The sequence below is a fragment of the Crocodylus porosus genome, unplaced genomic scaffold (assembly GCF_001723895.1).
Source record: "Crocodylus porosus isolate Cpor-Errol unplaced genomic scaffold, CroPor_comp1, whole genome shotgun sequence".
In the NCBI taxonomy this organism is placed as follows: domain Eukaryota; kingdom Metazoa; phylum Chordata; order Crocodylia; family Crocodylidae; genus Crocodylus; species Crocodylus porosus.
In genome coordinates, this window is record NW_017728914.1 from 26,166,644 (window position 1) to 26,183,998 (window position 17,355).

At 45.0% G+C, this 17,355-nt stretch overlaps 1 protein-coding gene across 1 annotated transcript in view; it reads right to left on the minus strand.

The window, feature by feature from the left end:
• Window positions 1-17,355, minus strand: part of PDLIM4 (PDZ and LIM domain 4) — an 88,198-nt gene that overhangs the window by 2,903 nt on the left and 67,940 nt on the right. The window contains exons 4-5 of the mRNA XM_019535044.1: window positions 10,461-10,639; window positions 6,081-6,238 (exon numbers count right to left, since the gene is read on the minus strand). Coding sequence (XP_019390589.1) covers window positions 6,081-6,238; window positions 10,461-10,639 — 337 coding nt within the window. The remainder of the gene's footprint in view (window positions 1-6,080; window positions 6,239-10,460; window positions 10,640-17,355) is intronic.

The following is a 17,355-nucleotide window of genomic DNA, read 5'->3' on the forward strand; positions in this document are numbered from 1 at the left end:
CCCTTTGGACAGGGGGCTGGACTCGATGATCTCCCGAGGTCCCTTCCAGCCCTAATGTCTATGAAATCTATGAAATCCAAACAGACCAGGACTGAATTTGGCTGTGAGATTCGGCCGGGAGCTAAGAGACAAGTACAATGAGAGAAAAGGTCTGCTGGTGAAAAAAAGAAGAGTAAAAGCAAGGGAGAGGAAGATATATCCAAGATGTATTTTGATCTATGACCACTCCAAGAGAAAAAAAGATGAACAACTTTTTCAGTATAAACCAAAACCACACAAAACCAAAATGTTTAAACAAACAGAGTTATATGAATTTCTCTTCTCAGGAATTGTATTTGTTTTATTACATCTGTCAGGAGCTGAGAAGATTTTTGAGACCCTAAAGTAAAACAGCATATTCAAAACTGACCCTTCCCCCCCACTTTCATATTTGGTTTTGTTTTACACTGGAGACCAGCCAAGAGAAAAGAAGCAATGAAAGCTTTATGCCTGTGACTGGTACACTGGCAAAGCACGGAGAGTAACCAGGCGCTCACACTGTAATCACACACGTATGTCTACCTTGAGGACAACTGGCAATCAAAAAACTGCAAGATCCTTTGTAATCCCTAAGATCACAGCTGCCATTTCGAGCGTGCATGCCACCAAGCCTTCAGTCAGCAACCCAGCCCTATCCAGCCAACCACTTAAGCATGTGGTTAAGTTTAGGCACATGCTTACATTCCTTCATGACTTACATGACTTCAGTGAGACTTTAGGACGTGGAGAGTACTTCACTGAGTAAAGAATAGATACCTAAACCCCCACACATCTATTTTTGAACCTTTAAGCTTGATCTAACTCTAAAATGCCTTATCTTAGTATCTAAGCAAGTTCATTCTCAGCATTTTAGTTGTCAGTGTTTAATTATGCCAAGTGGTTTACCATACTTTGGATGGATTTATACAATCTATTTCTGAACTGCATGACTCGGTAGTGCTTCCTTCCCTTCTTGTTTAGAATTTGCTTCCTACAATGATCTCGGGATGAGAAACACACTGCATGTCTCTTCAAGAATGTAAGTGTAATGGGAAGGGAAACTTTTCCAGCTTTTGGCATAAGCCTGGGTATGTTCCTTCCCACTCCTATAACTGTTGCCAGCACACCTGCAGTTTCATCTTTTTTCAAAGCTCTTTGCCTTTAATGTAGGGCAGCTACTATATAACAGCATTAGCAGGTGAATAAAAGGACCTAAAAATGGCCTTACCCCACAAAGTTAGGGTCTGCAGGCCTTTGAAGTGTTCTTCTCACCTTGCAGTGACAGCATTGACCTACAGTCAATGCTGCTCATCCAAAGTATGCTAGGATCATGGTTTGATAGTCAGACAATTAAGATCAGGAAGAGGGGGTCAAAGATCGTTTGACTCCAGTACTGTTTCCTGCCATGGCAGGGGGTCAGACTAGATGATCTGCTCAGGTCCCTTACGACCTTACAAACTATGAAACTATATGAAACTATGAAGACTATGCTCCCACCAAAGCCCCTGCTCCAAAATAAAATAAAATCTTAAGGTTTTGAGAAAAGTTGGAATAAAAGAGCCCTTCGGTATGGGCGAGACTGGCTGACCCCGAGACTTGTGCTCTGCAGGCTCCTCGCATGCTTGGTTGGACTCAAGCAAAACTTGTTCACCACCTTGGTGAATATGAACCAAACAATCGTGCACGCTGTTAACTTCTCACAGCTCTGAGATAAGTCATAACTTCGTTTGCCAGTTTTTAAATGTTTACTGCACTACATGGGAAGCTGCTATTGATCCTAAGGGAAGAAACTTGTGGAATGAAGTGTTTACAGCAGAGCCCCAGAGCAGGAGAGATTTTATAGTAAGGCAGGACCTTCACAGTGCGAACTGGAATGATGGGCCCTTTCTCTCTGCTTTTGCAGGCACAAAGCCCCATACTAATTTATGTTCCTCTGCTAGGCAGCTACATACTTGAACTAACCGATCCTGAACATTCTTGTCTAGGCTTTGTGGTCAGAGTACTCATCTTTCACGGTTGACGGGCACCCACCGAGGCAACTGATATGTTTCTTTACAAATCCTGTAAGAGCCTCAGCAGGAAGGATTTCTTATTAGAGGCACAGTGTGGTATTGTTCATAACTAAGAAAAAATCCTTCTTCTACCTGGAACATTTCACATATATTCCAGATCTTCATATGAAACCCCAAGTCCACTAAGGTCATGGAGCTCATGACTTTAAAGAGAAAATGCACCCTAAACTTGGACCCCCTAAACTGTCTATATTTTGGTATAAAGAACAAGAAATAGGAAGGCCTTAACCCCCTAGGATGGTTAGAAGCTTTTTCAGATATTTCAAAAATTCCAAATGAAACCAAATCTCTTAAACTGAAACATTTCCCCAGAGTAATGACAATTCCCAATACTTCTGCATCAGAGCACAGAGGCATAATTTGTTAGAAAACAAACTTGAGAGAAACTGAAGAGTCTAATTTCAACTAAGGCGAGTGAAATACAGAAAGAGGCTAAAGAAAATAAAAGTTCAGATTGCAAAAATCCATAATGATCTGAGTTCTATGTTGCCTAAGTCTCCTTTCAGACGGGAGTATTTAATTTTAAATCTTTTATTAAATAAACCTCAATAACTTTTCAATCATATAAACTGATTCCATAGTTGCAGACTGTGTCACGATAATGTTGCAGACTGTGTCATGATAATGTAAAAAACATTAGGAGCTGAGCAGCAGGTTTAACCTGACTGAGAGAGAAAGGATGTTGTTGGCTATAGGCCAGAAACTTGCTCGCTGATCTTCTGGTTGGTATTGGTCATCGACTTTATAGCTCCAGACCCTGATTCAAGGTGTTGCCACAATACCACGAGGCTGGCATTACAAAACCCCTATTGAAGGAGAAGAGGGGACAATTCCTCAAATGGTATTGTGCTTTTAAAACACCCTGTTAAAGCCATGGAAAAAGCAAGGTCCCTGTGTACTCAATACTTTCCATCATGAAAGAAGGGGAGGAAAATACAGTCCTTACCAAGCACTGATTCAGTCACTTTCGGATTTCTCTCTCCTAGTAAGGAAGTTTGGCTTTTGGCTATGAATGATTAGTACTTTGTGGCAAGATCTGAAGGTACGGTCAGAGGCTGGTATTAGTGCCAGTTCACTGTGCCACCCTAGAATGCCAGGGAACTTCCATGCCTGGGCTACTACTGCTCGTGCCTTCCTTAAGGCCCTTCTCCTGCCAGTCAGTCCTTGAAAATGTCAATAGCTGCTACAGTGAAAGCTTATGCACAGGCCTTCTGTCACAAACCCATGACTACAGACTTATCGCTTGCTTGAAGACACCCAGTCCCCCTGCAGCTGTGCCACATACAGTGTTCAGCAAATGCCCTTGGGCTTCCATTTGTCCTGTCTCAGCCACTTGCCTCTGGCAGGAGATTGGTAGCAACTTTTTAAGTAAAGTGAGACAGCAAATTAGAGAGAACCCCAGATATGGCTTCCATCCTTGAGCCATACCTCAGTGGTATGAATGTAGTTGGCTGGAATTGGGTGCTTTGGAGCAAAGGGGAGCAGGACTTGTTCAACTCAAGCCAACTGTGGCCAGAAGGCTGGAGGTCGGCAAACTCTCTTATGGACTCTCAAAAGCCGCTGACATCTCCAGAGCATTGTGACCCTTAAGAAGTCAAAGGTCTCTACAAATGTGCAGGCTTGATCCACTGATTCTTGCACGTACTGATGTCAGTGTCAGACTTGTGAATGAAGTCCCACAACAGCCTTTTATGGTCAGAACGGATCATCTAACATGTAGGGAAAACAAGGAAAATGTAGCTTACTACATTGCCAACTCTCACAATTTGATCACAGTATTGGGTGTTTTTCCACAGGGCTCTGGCTCCTGAATTCATGTGATTAGGAGAGGATCTCCGTTTATTAAATACATTTATAGCCCTGACTGTAGAAAAAGCCTTGAAAAAAATGGAGCCCCCAAAGCCCAAATTTCTACATGCAAATAAAAAGAGTACAACATTTATTGTTTAAAATGTCATGGTTCTTGGGGTCTGCCTCAAGATTTGTGAGTGTTGAGGGCTGGCAAACCTGGGTTATATTAAATCATTTGTTATCAGAGAAGTTAGTTGCAGACCTGGGAATCAAACTAGGATCTTCTGACTTCTGTTCTTATATTTCTCAAGACTATCCATTCCCTTACATAAATGCCACTTATTTGAACAGGCAAATAATATTCTATTATGTACTGAGACAGCAGGTCTAAAAATATTAACATTTAACTGGATGCCTACGAGGAAAGAGCTACAGAGCTGATAAGGCTGCAACTCTGGGTCGCTTCCACAGGATGTCCAAATCAGCCCAAAGCTGCTGACTTGAATGCTGACTTGAGATGTGCATTCAAGCGCCCAAGCCTGTAACCAGAGCTCTGAAAGTTCATTGCCATAGACGCGGTTAATGCTGGAAGGGTCTCTGCTGCAACTCTCGGCACAAAGGAGGTGAGCTTCAAAACAGCAGGAACAAGAGGAGTCAGTTTCCCAGGTTCTTTTAAAAAGCCTGACAAGTTTGGGATATGACTCAAGAGGGAGAGAGCTACAAAGTGGCATCACAAGGAATAACAAGTCTCAGCCCAGGACTCCAAATCTCCAAAAGTGAAGCCTAAAGGCAAGCTGCCCTCAGCATAAGGGTAGGGAGAATTAAGCTGAGGCTAATCCCTAATGTGTCAGGACCCAAGCAATGTCCTTGCACCCTTTTTTGCTTTGGTTTCTTTTCAGTTTCCAGCATAAAGAGTGAAAGAAAGCTGCTGGCAGGGTCAGTTGCTGAGGTGGTTTGTGGTTCAGGACACAGTAGAGCCAGAAGCATTTGGGAAACAGCTCTCTGCAAAGCAAGTGAAGCTGAGGTCACTCGCTCTGTCTGAGAACAGACGGAAGTGGGAGGGGTGGAAATTGAGCCTTTGAAGTATCCCAGAGACACTCCCTTACAGACACACACTCTGTCTGTAGGAATCTAATGCTGTGCAGCAAATGCTGATCTCTTAAGTGGGCCAGACACATCAGACTAGGCTGGCTGATGAAATCAGGGCTGTGGCTTCGTCATGCAGCTCAATACATTCCTTTCCAGGCACTTAAGTAAGTGTTGATGCAGCTACATATAACCCAGAACAGTTGGAAGTCTGGGTTGCAGAGGTCCCTGCCCACATGTGCAGTGGGAATGGAAACCTGAAAAGAGCCTTCCTCACTTGCAACTCTGGCACAGCTGGTGTGGATGTCTTCTGGTGGTGGCAAGCCTTCAAGGATAGCCAGGAATGACAGTTCACTGGCTAGGACAATATGCAAAGACTTGAGTGATCTAGGTTCAATTCCATATAGGACCCAGGCAAGTCACTCAGACTCTCTGGGCCTCAGTTTCCACCAGTAATATGCAAGAGTGCTTTAAGGATAAATGCATAAAACATTGCAAGGTGCTCTTGGGTTACAGCAATAGACTACAAGGTTGTGTTCATTACAGAAGGTGGCATGGCCTGACATCACGTGCCACTCATGACTGCAGTGGATACAGTGGTAATGGGAGGGTGATGACACTTCACAGACTTGCAAGGCCTGTATGAGCTCATCGAAGAAATCTAGCAAGGCAGCACAGACTCCTGCCTAGCCTGTTCTGATGGGAAGCACTATGCACAACTAACAATGTGGGGCTAGCTGCCTTTCCCCATGCTAAAGTGCCGGTCAACTCTGAACAGAGGCACTGACATACCAGTTGAACAGCTTCTTCATTCAGAAGGACTTTAAGCATATCTGTGGGCCATAAAAACAAATGACTGCTATTTGCCTCAATGATGTCACAGAGATTTTAGCAGCAGGGCTGTGAAAAACATCTAGCCAACTGACTCTAGAGAGGAAAGAGAGGTGCTGAAATGTGTGTTTTGAAGGGGCCTGAAGATAGTTTTCTTGTGGTTAGGACATGGGATATTTTAAACAACACAAGGAATCTGAGAACCATTGGGTTTTCAGAGGTGTGGAAGACTCACTGGAAAACATTCCAGGTATAAACAGTCGGAAGCGCCATCTTCCTTACCATTCTCCCCGGCTTCTAACATGCCTTGCAAATATCGGAAAGATCCAGACTGCTTAGGCTCTGAGACTGGCTTTTCATAATCCTGAAGCATCTTGTACACATCTGACTCCATGTCGATCCCATTTCTGCTCCGTGGAAGAGACCTCAAAGGGTCAGCACTGTTTGAAAACAAAGGAAGGTCAATGTCAAGAGCTAATCAACCCTTGAACAGGTGCAGGAACAAAAACATCAGCTGATTAGAGATGGGCAAACTTTCTGGAGCTTAAGGTTCTGTAACCTGCCCCAAACATTTTGAGGCAAATAAGCCTGCATCTGATGGAAACTCTACAGCTGTAAATTAAATCCATGTTTATTTTCATAGTGATTCAATTAAACACCCTTCTCCTGCCCGCTTTAGGGAAACAGTTGTGCAAGGCATGAAAGATAAATGTTTATGTTGCTTGTTCTTCTACTGAGCAACATAATGAAGACTCAACCAGCTCCAAAATCTCCTGGAGAGAGGGCAGCTGCTAAAAAGCATTGTAAATTGCTACACATGGAACATATTGAAAAAATGCATAAAATAATGTATTAATGATTTGGGGCATTGGAAGCCACCAAATCCTTGCTAGAATATCTGGCATCAGGGATACTATTTGTTGTTGCCAGCCAGAGCCCCAATGGGATATGACGTTATCTTAAATGAATGCACCTTTTCTAATGCAGCTTCCTTCTAGGTGATTCCAACTTTAAAAGGCATGTTCATGGGTTATACTGCTGGACCACAGCAAGCAAGAAATGGACAAGTTAAGAAAATGCCCTATGTTATGGCTCCGTCCCCCATCTCCTTTGATCTGCTTGGACTGGAAGCCCTCTGGGGCATGTGAGACTGCCTTCACATCTGCTTGCGAGGCAACTGGCACAATACTGGGGACAATTTAAATGATATTGCAATAAAACAATAAATAGTAAATCCAGGCCCCAATCCATCACTCCATCCCTACACAGCAAAGCAAATCTTTTGAAATGTAGGTCCCAGTGACTTCAAAGAGACTTTAGCTTAAGTGCTGGCTGAATGGGGATGGATTTAAGGTATGCATTTAAATGTTCTACTAAACCAAGGCCTAATACAGTTTCTTGGTGAAAGCAGTTTGTCTGCAAGGATCCAAGCATATAAAGATACTAAAAACAGCAAGAGCACTTAATTCTGTCAGGCTGCTTAACACATTTTAATTGCAATCGGACTCACTGTCTCCACTGGCATTGTATTTGCATACACACAAAAATCAAACAAAATTCACATTTGACAACTGCCCAAGACTGCATGCTGTAGAAGTGATCTGGGTCTCAAAGTCTGGCTGGTCACAATGTGCATGTGGTGGGATATAATTTAGGAACTCCAGGCTAAACTCCCAAGATCAGACAAATGTGTATCTTGTTTTCACAGTTCACCCTGTGGGACTGGATTGCTCGGCAATTCCCGAGTCCTCCAAAGGCCGTGATGTCGATGAATTCTGGAGACGCAGAGGAAGGGCTGCTGCTGAGCACAGATGGGTGCGGTTGGAAGCTGCTGAAGCTGCCGAGGCTGGGAGGTATGTTATCTATGCCAGTTGTTCTGGTGTCTTGCGCACAAGTTCAGCGTTATTTAATGACCTTGCTAAAACTCACTCATCCCTCACTTGATATGTTTTCAACAAGGAAGTAAATCTGTGTTTTATCAGATCCAGGCAGGCCGCAGACTTGGAAAAGACTGCGCTCGTTGACCCAATACTGAACCTACAACTGGGTTCAAAATTAGGCAAAAACATGTTTGCTCACTGCTGAAGTTAAACCTCCCTATTTTTTAGCCAACATACACAAAAAAGACCCATTTTGTTCCCAGTGATTTCAGTGCAATTCCCAGGACTTCCAACCTTATTAACTTCAGTAGAGCTGCATAGGGGTAACAGAGCAGAACATGGCTGATACTTTTACTGAAATGTGAATTTGGACAGGCATGCAGCACTTCATGATGTGGAAAAACAAATCTTCACGTTGTTTTGAACTGGTGTGGGCATTATTTCTCATTTAGACTATTTTAATGGCTCTTGTGCAGTATATATTAGTAACAGCTGGAGACGTGAAAATACACCAGTCCAAATGTTGGTCCCCATCAAAGTTTAAGATACTCATCTGAGCTGTGTGTGTTTTCATTTCTAAAAGCGTGAATATCTCTCTGCTTTCCTAACAGCTATTTTAACCCAACCTAGACTTTGCCAGTTTGTTTAGTTTAATTTTTATGAAAACAATCTCTGGGGCTTCACTTGAAAGTCTACAGAAGAACAATCCTGGCTTCTTCTTCAAAATACAATCAGGACCAGGAACTGGGGAATCTACTGGTGAATGCTGGGGTCTCAGGTCTCAAACTAGGAACCTCTGACATGTATGATAAGCTTAGGTCTATCAGCTTTATCCCCTACTGGAATCTAAGCCAGGGCTTGCCAGCCGACTACTGCATTTATCTGAATCCAAGACAAGGTTTCCCCCCCACCCCACCAATCAACATAGGGGCAAGCGGGAGAGCCTGGTCTTGGATTCAAATATTGGCCCAAGCTGGAGCTGAGCTGCTGCCTGCCTTAGGCCCTGAGCTCAGCCTTGGCTTCAGCCCTGAATTACTTCTGCCCCAGGCCAGGATGGTTTGTTTGGCAGAGAAGGGCATTTGCAACTGGGGGAGTGTGGGGGAGATGACAGGCAGGCAGCAATAGGGGAGACCCACCTATGCAGATCTAGGGAGAGCATAGGAAAGACTGCATAGCTTGCCTCCCTCAGCTGCTCCTTTTCCCCTTTATCTTCTGCTCTGGCTCTGGTCCCTCCAGCCCCAACCTGGCCCGGCCAGGAGCTCCCAGTACTTCTCCCTGACAAAGCTGGACTGGGGCAAGGCAGGGCCGGGCGGCTGTGGCTAAGTGCCCTGGAGCAGGAGCAGAACTGCAGCAAAGGGGAGAAGGGGGTGGGAGGTATGGAGGGAGGGGTGGCAGGGGTCAGGTACCAACTAGCTTGGTTGATTAATTCAGATATGAACTCAGTATCCTCAGTGCAAGCCAGGAGAGTAATAACAGCAGTGTACAGGGGTAGGTCTGTTTTATCCTCTTTCTTCCAGTTGCTACACACATGCGTGACACACATGACACAACACGACACACCTCTTTGCCACCTCCACATCTAAGTTAGACATTGTTTGGATGCCCACGGTAGGGCAATTTGGTGTAACTTGTACCATTTGGCCAGTGACTCTGAATTTGGCTCAGAGACGCTTGCAGCAGGTATACTTGTTTGCTCTTCAGGGTGGGGAAATGCATTTTGCTGAATCTGACTCTTCCTTTCTAATGAACATAGGCTCCCCTCCTAGGAAGACCCTGTGGCAGCCAGCGGAGGTGGTTAAAAGAAATTAAGAAAAAGTCTCTCAGGCCTTTCTGAAACCCACACTTAAAAGGAAAATGTCAACTCAAATTTTTTAAACAGACCATTTTTAGAAAGTGCTAATTGCTGACAGAACACTTAAACTAGCATGTTCTGTTTTTTTAGCAAGATTCCTTTGAAAACATTTAAAGTTTTCCTGTTCTCTTGTTAAAATTTATAAAATGTAAGGGTCTTTTCATCAAGAGAAATCCTGAGTAAGTGGCTATACAGAGGAAATGGAAGGAGTGATAGTACACAGTGGGCTGCCATATGCACAAAATATAAAGGTGAAGAAAACAGAGAATGTCTTTAACTGATACCATTGATTAGTCAGTTAGTTTAGATGTTAACTGGAGGTATAACAGAGCCACTGTCAGGCAGAAGTGGTCTATTCAGGAAAAAACACTGCCTTTTAGGGAAACAGCAAGTCTGAATGCTCACACCAAGTGATTATTGACCAGTCATGCTGGCAATGGAAAAAGCACACACATACAAAATCCCTCCACTTATCACTTACTGGACTGCTTGTGCTGTAGTTCACATGTTCTGATTCAACAAAGCCATCACTAACACTCCCAGGATTTATAATGAGCTCATGTGTTGGATCCGAGTGCCAGAGGAGCAGTCAATGAACTTTACCCAGTACAGCAGATGTCCACCTCCCTCCATACCCCCTCCAGCCTTCTGAATAGGAATAAAGTCTTCAATTCCAAAAACAAAGGTTTCACATTTCAGCCCCATGCTAACTTCACATCTTTGCTGGCACACTGGGACTGGACCAGCAAGCTCTAATCACAAAGCATTTGTACAACCCCTATACCCTACAGACAGGCCACAAAGCATGGCCTGGTACTTCTACACACATACCTGCTTTGCATCTCACTTTGTATAAGTTGCAATTAAAATGGTCAAATTCCATACTGAACCGTTAACAATAGAAGTGCATGAATTAAGCTTTTCTCACACCTTTGGGAAGCAGCAATATGGAGCCCACTCAGCTGTGCTGGCAAACTGGACTCAGCATTGTTATTGGCATAGAGTCGCGTTGGATTATTGTACTGTACGTTCAACATCTGTTTGCTGTCAGTCGGGCTCCCTCCGGCAGTGTGAGGCACTGGCCTTTTGCTCTGAGCAGGTCCATTATCCTACGGGAGAAAAAAGAGAAAAGATGTATAGTTCCTGGTACCAAATAACTGTGCTCTGACTCGTAGGCTGGGCTAACATTTGATCCGTTGTCTGTACGCAAGTAGAGGAAGACAAAGAAATTGATCAGGAAAAAGGAAGCCCAAACTAGAGCTATAATTTGCTCAGGTTGTGCAGCCTTCATTGGTCTGTAATTAAATACGCTCGAGCGCTTCTCTGGATTTACCACCACTAAAGATTCTTTACTCTCTCCACAACATCAATATTCCTTATTTTGTATACCGGAAAGCTGGAGCCCTGATTCCAGTCTCAGCTACACCACTTTCTACTGGAGATACACAAGGGCTGTTCATTTAGGCCACAGCAAATAAATATAGCGGTGCACCAATAAAGATTTTCTTGGCCAATACCAATAAGATAACTGATATGTAGTGTATTTAACGCCATTTCTAAGCATGGGGTTGCTGATACAGGAGACACAGTGGCACTTTAATTAGAGCTGCTGTCAGAGCCGCTCTAATTAAAGTGCTGCTCCCCCCACCCCGCTCCTGGAGCACATGTAGAAGTGCCCGGGCCAGTTGCAGCAGGTGGGGCTAACCTAGCAGTGCCTGGGACTGGCTGTGCAGAGCCCGGGACTGGCTGTGCAGAGCCCCTGCCCTTCAGCCCCAGTCTGGGGGCAGCTGGCTGAGCCTGCCTGGCTGCCCAGGGCTGGGTGATTTTGGGCCAGGCTCCTTGCTCTCCTGCCTCTGCCCAGGGCAGGGCCATGGGACTGAATGAACCAGACCCTGGGAAGGGCAGGACTGGCTGGACGGAGGGGCTGGGGAAAGGACCCTGCTGCACACAGCAGGTGGAGAGGCTGCCCGGGGTGGTGAGTGGTCACAGGGGTAGAGAGGTCAGCTTCTGCCGGCCCCTGCTGGGTGGGGAGGGACAGAGTCTCTCCTGAGCTCCTTGAGACGGCGGCGTGTGCGTGACCCAAGGAAGCGGGGTGCGGGGCAGTGGCTGCCTTACCCCTTCTCCTGCCCCGTGCCGCCTGGCCACATGAGGGGCTTGAGCACCAGTGTGGGGTGAGGCGGGCAGAGTGTGGCTTGTGAAGGGGTGCAGCTGTGAGGGGCCTCGACCCATGTAAGGCAATGCCTGCTCTAGTGCATGTAAAATGAGCCCCTCAATGTGCAGGGGAGGGAGGAAGAGCCTCTCCTCTCGGATTCGGGGGTGAAAGGGGGCAGGCAGCTGTTGCGGCTCCCACTCACACCCTGAGCCCAGGTTGGGGCTGGAGTCAGACCCACAGCAGCTGCTTGTCCCCCCCCCACTGCCCTACCCCTTATCGGGGACACTGATGCATGAGACACTGGAGCTGCTAGAGCATTGTAATTACCACGCTCCAGCAGACTCAATTAATTGAGTCTGCTCCAATGCACTGGAATTACAGTGTGTCACTGCAGCCTCCCAGCTTGTGTATATGAGCCCTCCATTGTGAGGTACTAGGAAAATGCGTATTAACTAAAGTGAATGCTTTTTAAGTGACGCTTAATGTGCATTTTCCTAGTTTAATGCCCATTAAGTATAAAGCATGTTTTTTTATGTGATGCTTTAATGCATATTAAAATAGGCTAATAAGCATTAAGGCGCACATGTAGACATGCTGCATATATATCCATGCAAGCCCGATTAATGTGTGCGTTAAGGGAAGAATGGACTCTTATGTGAGAGATGTGGTATTATGCTCATTTATACACTCAGTTTTCAATATTCTTGTATACCAGGGCTCATGGAGGAAAAAAAAAAAAAAAATCAAGAAAGAAAGAAAAACATATTGTGAACAAACAATAGAGTACATGGTTGGGGCTGGAGTAGGTTTACTTGACTGATAGGAAACAAATGTGCATCACTGGTACATACAATACTGGCACATAGTGTAAAAAGCCCCTCAAACAAACTGGTAAGAAAAACAAAAAACCAGATCCAACTAGAGAAAAGATTTCCAGGAATCCAATCCTGGGGATCTCCTGAACGAAAAACTCCCATTGATATCAATGGCACTATTGTCGTAGTACAGGGGTGGGCAATTATTTCGGGCAGAGGGCCGCTTACTGAGTTTTGCAAGCCAGAGGGCCGCATGACAGGCAGCCAGAGGCAGATAAATATTAATTTCCTAAATTTTGGGGGGGCCCCGCAGGCTGGATAGAATGGCCTGGCGGGCCACATCTGGCCCATGGGTTGCATTTTGGCCACCCCTGTTCTAGTAGGTAGGGCTAACCAGGGCTTTCAGTGACTGAGCCTAAAACCATTAAACATGTGAGATACACTGGACTTGGTGAGACTGTGAGAAGGCAACAACACAAGTGTAAAATCAGCACAGAATTGGGGACTTCCCTGTAATATTATTTCAGAGAAAATGAGACGTCAGGCAGGATTGTTTCCAACATCATAATTAGTCCAAAATAATCTGTTCTATTCCCATTAGGGAATAAAATCATTGTTAAAACTGTCCCCAAATTATATTCTCTAAGAAAATAATTACCACGCCATTGCTCCCAATTCCTAGATTTATGGTACTATTTTCAGGGAAGTTAAGCAAACACTTTCTTCCATGCCAGAAAAGGAAATGGATAATCATAAATGTTTGAGGAAAAGCAATGGCACAAATTGGCTAGAAGATGCATAACATTTAGTAACATAACATTTAGATACATAACATTTAGGATTATATCTGCTGACACTTTTACTGTACATGTCTCTGGATAGGAATCAGTGCCTGACATTGCATGGCACTGAATGCTATCCTTTCTGAGCCCAGGGTCCAGCCAGCACAGCTCTGGGAGGGGTACAGCAGTTTGGGATCTTGGACCAACAGAACCGTGCTGGTGAGAGCCTCTGGTTTAGGCCATTTTACCCACAAAACTGTGCTTTGTTGTTTTGCTCCAGGGATGGGCACGTCCATGCTTGGAGCCCCTTGTCAATGTACCATGCTAGTAAGGCTAAGGGAGAAGCTAGCACCTGACCTTAGTTAGCTGAGAAGGGGGAAACCACAAAGCCACATCCATCAGCTGGTCGGGTTTAGCACTGAGGTCTGGCAGTGCTGTTTTACATGAATGAGCAATTCAGAAGGGTGCCCATGCCGGTGCATGTGCAGTTCCTAAGGGAGTCAGGACGATGCAGCACGTGTTTGTGGGGAGCAACTGGATTTTGAGTCTTTGGGCTAAGGTCTCCTTTCTACCAAGAGACAGAGCAAGTCTGTTATGGACTACCTGAGCGCATCATGCCAGAGGCTCTCGCCCTCCCCTCCCCGGTTGTGAACCCAGAGGCAGAGGACACTGCCTGCACCCAGGGAATCACTGACAGGCCTGAGAAAGAGCTGAGCTATCTTGTGGGGCCGGGCCCCATCCCTCTGTGCAGGGTTAGAGCTTTTCCTTGGTTGGAAACACACAGGAAACTTTGCTAAGCCACCCCCCTGGACTTTCCAGCACTCTTCCCTCATCTTGTGTGTTCTTCCCTACAAGGGATGGTGGGCTGTTTAGCACAGAGGTAACAGAATTAAGGGTTTGGGTTTTTTTGGGACTAAATGTTCTTTAAAAAAAAGGAGTGTAGAAAGCTATGATCACAATGGATTCCTTTAATCCCAGGCAGTTTGTAAACCTTCAAGCATTTGTTTTTGTTAAATAACAATGATCTGTAAAATCAATAACAAATGTTTCTATAAAAGTCTAAAAATTACTGCTTTGACACTTTCCAAACTGCATAAAAAAAAAAAATCAGCGTTGGACACCAATGCTGAGCCAAGTCTCCTATCTTGCAGTCCTGTGATTTTAAACACCAACTTCTCGGAGTCCTGTGGGGTCCTCCCCAGTGCTGTGCTGCCAGACTGTACGGCCTCGGACCAGTTTCTGTGTGAAATAGTATTAGTCGGCTTGAAAGAACAAATGACTCTTTTACAAGAGATGCCTTCCCTCACTGTGGTTTTGTGGCTGGATTGCAGCTCAAGATGGTCACTCTGCGTGAGGAGAAGCAGATCCTTTTTGATCCCATGTTGCTTCTAAAAAGTCCTACTCTGTACCCCAAAAGAGATACTCTTCTCAAATTAAAATGAACCAGATCGTTTCCAGGCAGGATGCCAGCTGCAGGGAACAGTTCCTTGTAGCAGTGAGAGAAATCAAATACTCCTTGCTTTTAAAGTGTTCTTTAAAGCAATCAGTTTGAGTATATTTTTTATATTGGTCCTTAAAGCCACACAAACATTTCAGCAAAGCGCCTAATCCTGCCCCCTACTGCGATCTGTAGCAGGAGGTTTGGGCATTTTTACAGGTACAGTATTCAGGTCCATAAAGAATAAATGGTTAACTCAGGACTTGGGCACCCAGAGCCTGATTTTTTCCCCTGAAGTGCTCAGGGACAGACTCTCATAGGCCTAACACCGATGGGGAGGGTGATATTCCCAAGACAGCTCGGTTTCCATTTAGACCCCCAGGTAAGAGTCTCTTTAGTTTTCCATGCTCTCGTTGTAGCTCTTATGGTTAGATCTTCCAAAGAGCTGAGTACTTGGAGTCCTGCAATCTTGAAAGTCTGGACACTTCTTCGGACACCAAAATGGGAACTGAACTTTTTTGAAGTCCTGATCCAAGAGCTTTAGAAGAGGAGCTATTAGAAATGGTTCTGGGAATGCATGTGAGAATATAGGGCTCCCTGCCCAGTTGCCAAGACCCAACTGAATGCCAAGGCTGGGGATGTGGTTTGCTATGTGCCTTGTTATAAAGTTTTGCTTCTGCTACTCTTATCTCACTTCCTGCTGACACACTCCAGCAGCACATGCAGTCCTCCCCTTCTAATGTTTTTCCCAGATTTCTAACTTCTTTATGGAGTTGAATTTCTCTTCAATTCAATGCTGAGCCAAGTCTGCTGTCTTGCACTCCTGTGATTATAAACACCAACACTCAGGTGACAGGAACTCTGGGATTCATTAAATCTTGGTCACTGTAGCTAATTATCCTTTGACCATTATAACACCACATCATACACATTTTTCATGATCACCCACTTCCCCTGCCATGTCCAAGGCTCTCCCGGGAATTCAGTGACATCAATTCCTAGAAGAACAGCTGTTTCCCACCTACTCAAAGCCTTGGCCTTGGGCCTATTGCCTAGAATTTCAACTTACAGGCTGCTGGCGTCTTGTTCTGGTGAAGAGTATGGGTGTTAACTGGCTCTGGCTTGAAAAGAAAAATATAGACAATATTCAGTGTTTGGAAAGCTCATTTTTCTTTGTCTTCCTTGCATCACTCCTCCATTGTTTCTCTACCGGGGGACTTTCCTTCTGTAGAAAATATTGTTGCTGGGATTGATTTCAGTCTCCTCCTTTCTCTATAGCTGCCTTGGGATTTTCCCATGAGGCCCATGCAAGATTTTACACTGCACAAAGCACTTATGCTTTGGCCCCTAGGCACCTAGATTCAGATGAATTTTCTGGCTCTTCATATTTAAGATTTGCAACCCACTTGGGGCCTAATTTTCTTTTCTCTGCTGGTTCATGTCCCTCCTTTATAAATTATCCTAATTAAGCAATGGGGTGTTTTGAGATCTCTCTTACAATTTCCCTGATAAGACCTAGTTTTGCTGGAGGGAACTCTTTTGATCTCCAAGACAGAAGCACTATGATGCATTTATTCATGCCAGCCTTCCATGAGAGTCCATTGAAGCTGCTACCAAAATGTAACAGTGCTTTGGGGCCCAGCCTCTGGGTTGGGTTTCATGCTCTCAGAAACCCCACCTGACTCATAGGGAAATTGCTATCTGAGCTGTAGGCCCAAAGGTAATTAACAGGAGGTGCTGAGGTACGATCACACAGTGAGCCCTTGAAGACAGGACCAGCATTTTCAGTCCCCAGGACACCGGGGACCTCGTCCTTTGTGTATTATTATGAACACAAAACTACAACAAGACTGAGATCTACTCTCATCTCACTCAGTGCACGAACAGCTGGCTAATTCTGAAAGCTGTATTCTGCGGTCAGCTCTGGCCTGAGCCTTTACCTCCTTCCAAATATGACACAGATGGAGATCCCCAAGCCCTTCTTTCCTAACCCACCTACACGAAAGATGAATGGATGAAGAGAGAAAACAGACTCATGGGATGTGGTGAGGAAAGGAGTTGCAGGATATCCGCTTCCAAGTTCACACCAGTGGATTCCTGGATTCCCCAAAACAGCTGGATCATGCTATCACACCCAAGAACAGCCTTACTACCACCCTTTGATTCACCTTCTCCATCCAACCCCACTTGCACTTCAGACACTGCCTCTCTCAGGTGTGTGCACACGAGCATGTTGCTTTCCTTATACAGAAACGCACTCTTCTTTTATCAATAATTTTCTTCCCTAGCACTGCCCTTACTTAATCAAGGCTAGAATGTGTGGTCTAACTGAGGCACCCTAGCAAATTATTTCCAGAAAAAGGAACATGCGACTATATGGCTCTGAGTGTTTCTCTTGGCAGATGCAGAAGTGGAAGGAGAGTACACATGCACATTGGGGGTAACAGCAGCACTGGCAGCAGGCACCCATTATACCACTCACTGCATTAAGTGCGAACTCTGGCGAGGAACAGTAAGTTGGCTATTGTATTTGGAGCTACTGGATTTCTTTCCAATAACTCCTCATTCACTTTGTCAGTCTAGCATACATTGTACCACAGAAAGAGCCTTAAGTATCATAAGTGCCACAGCTTATCAC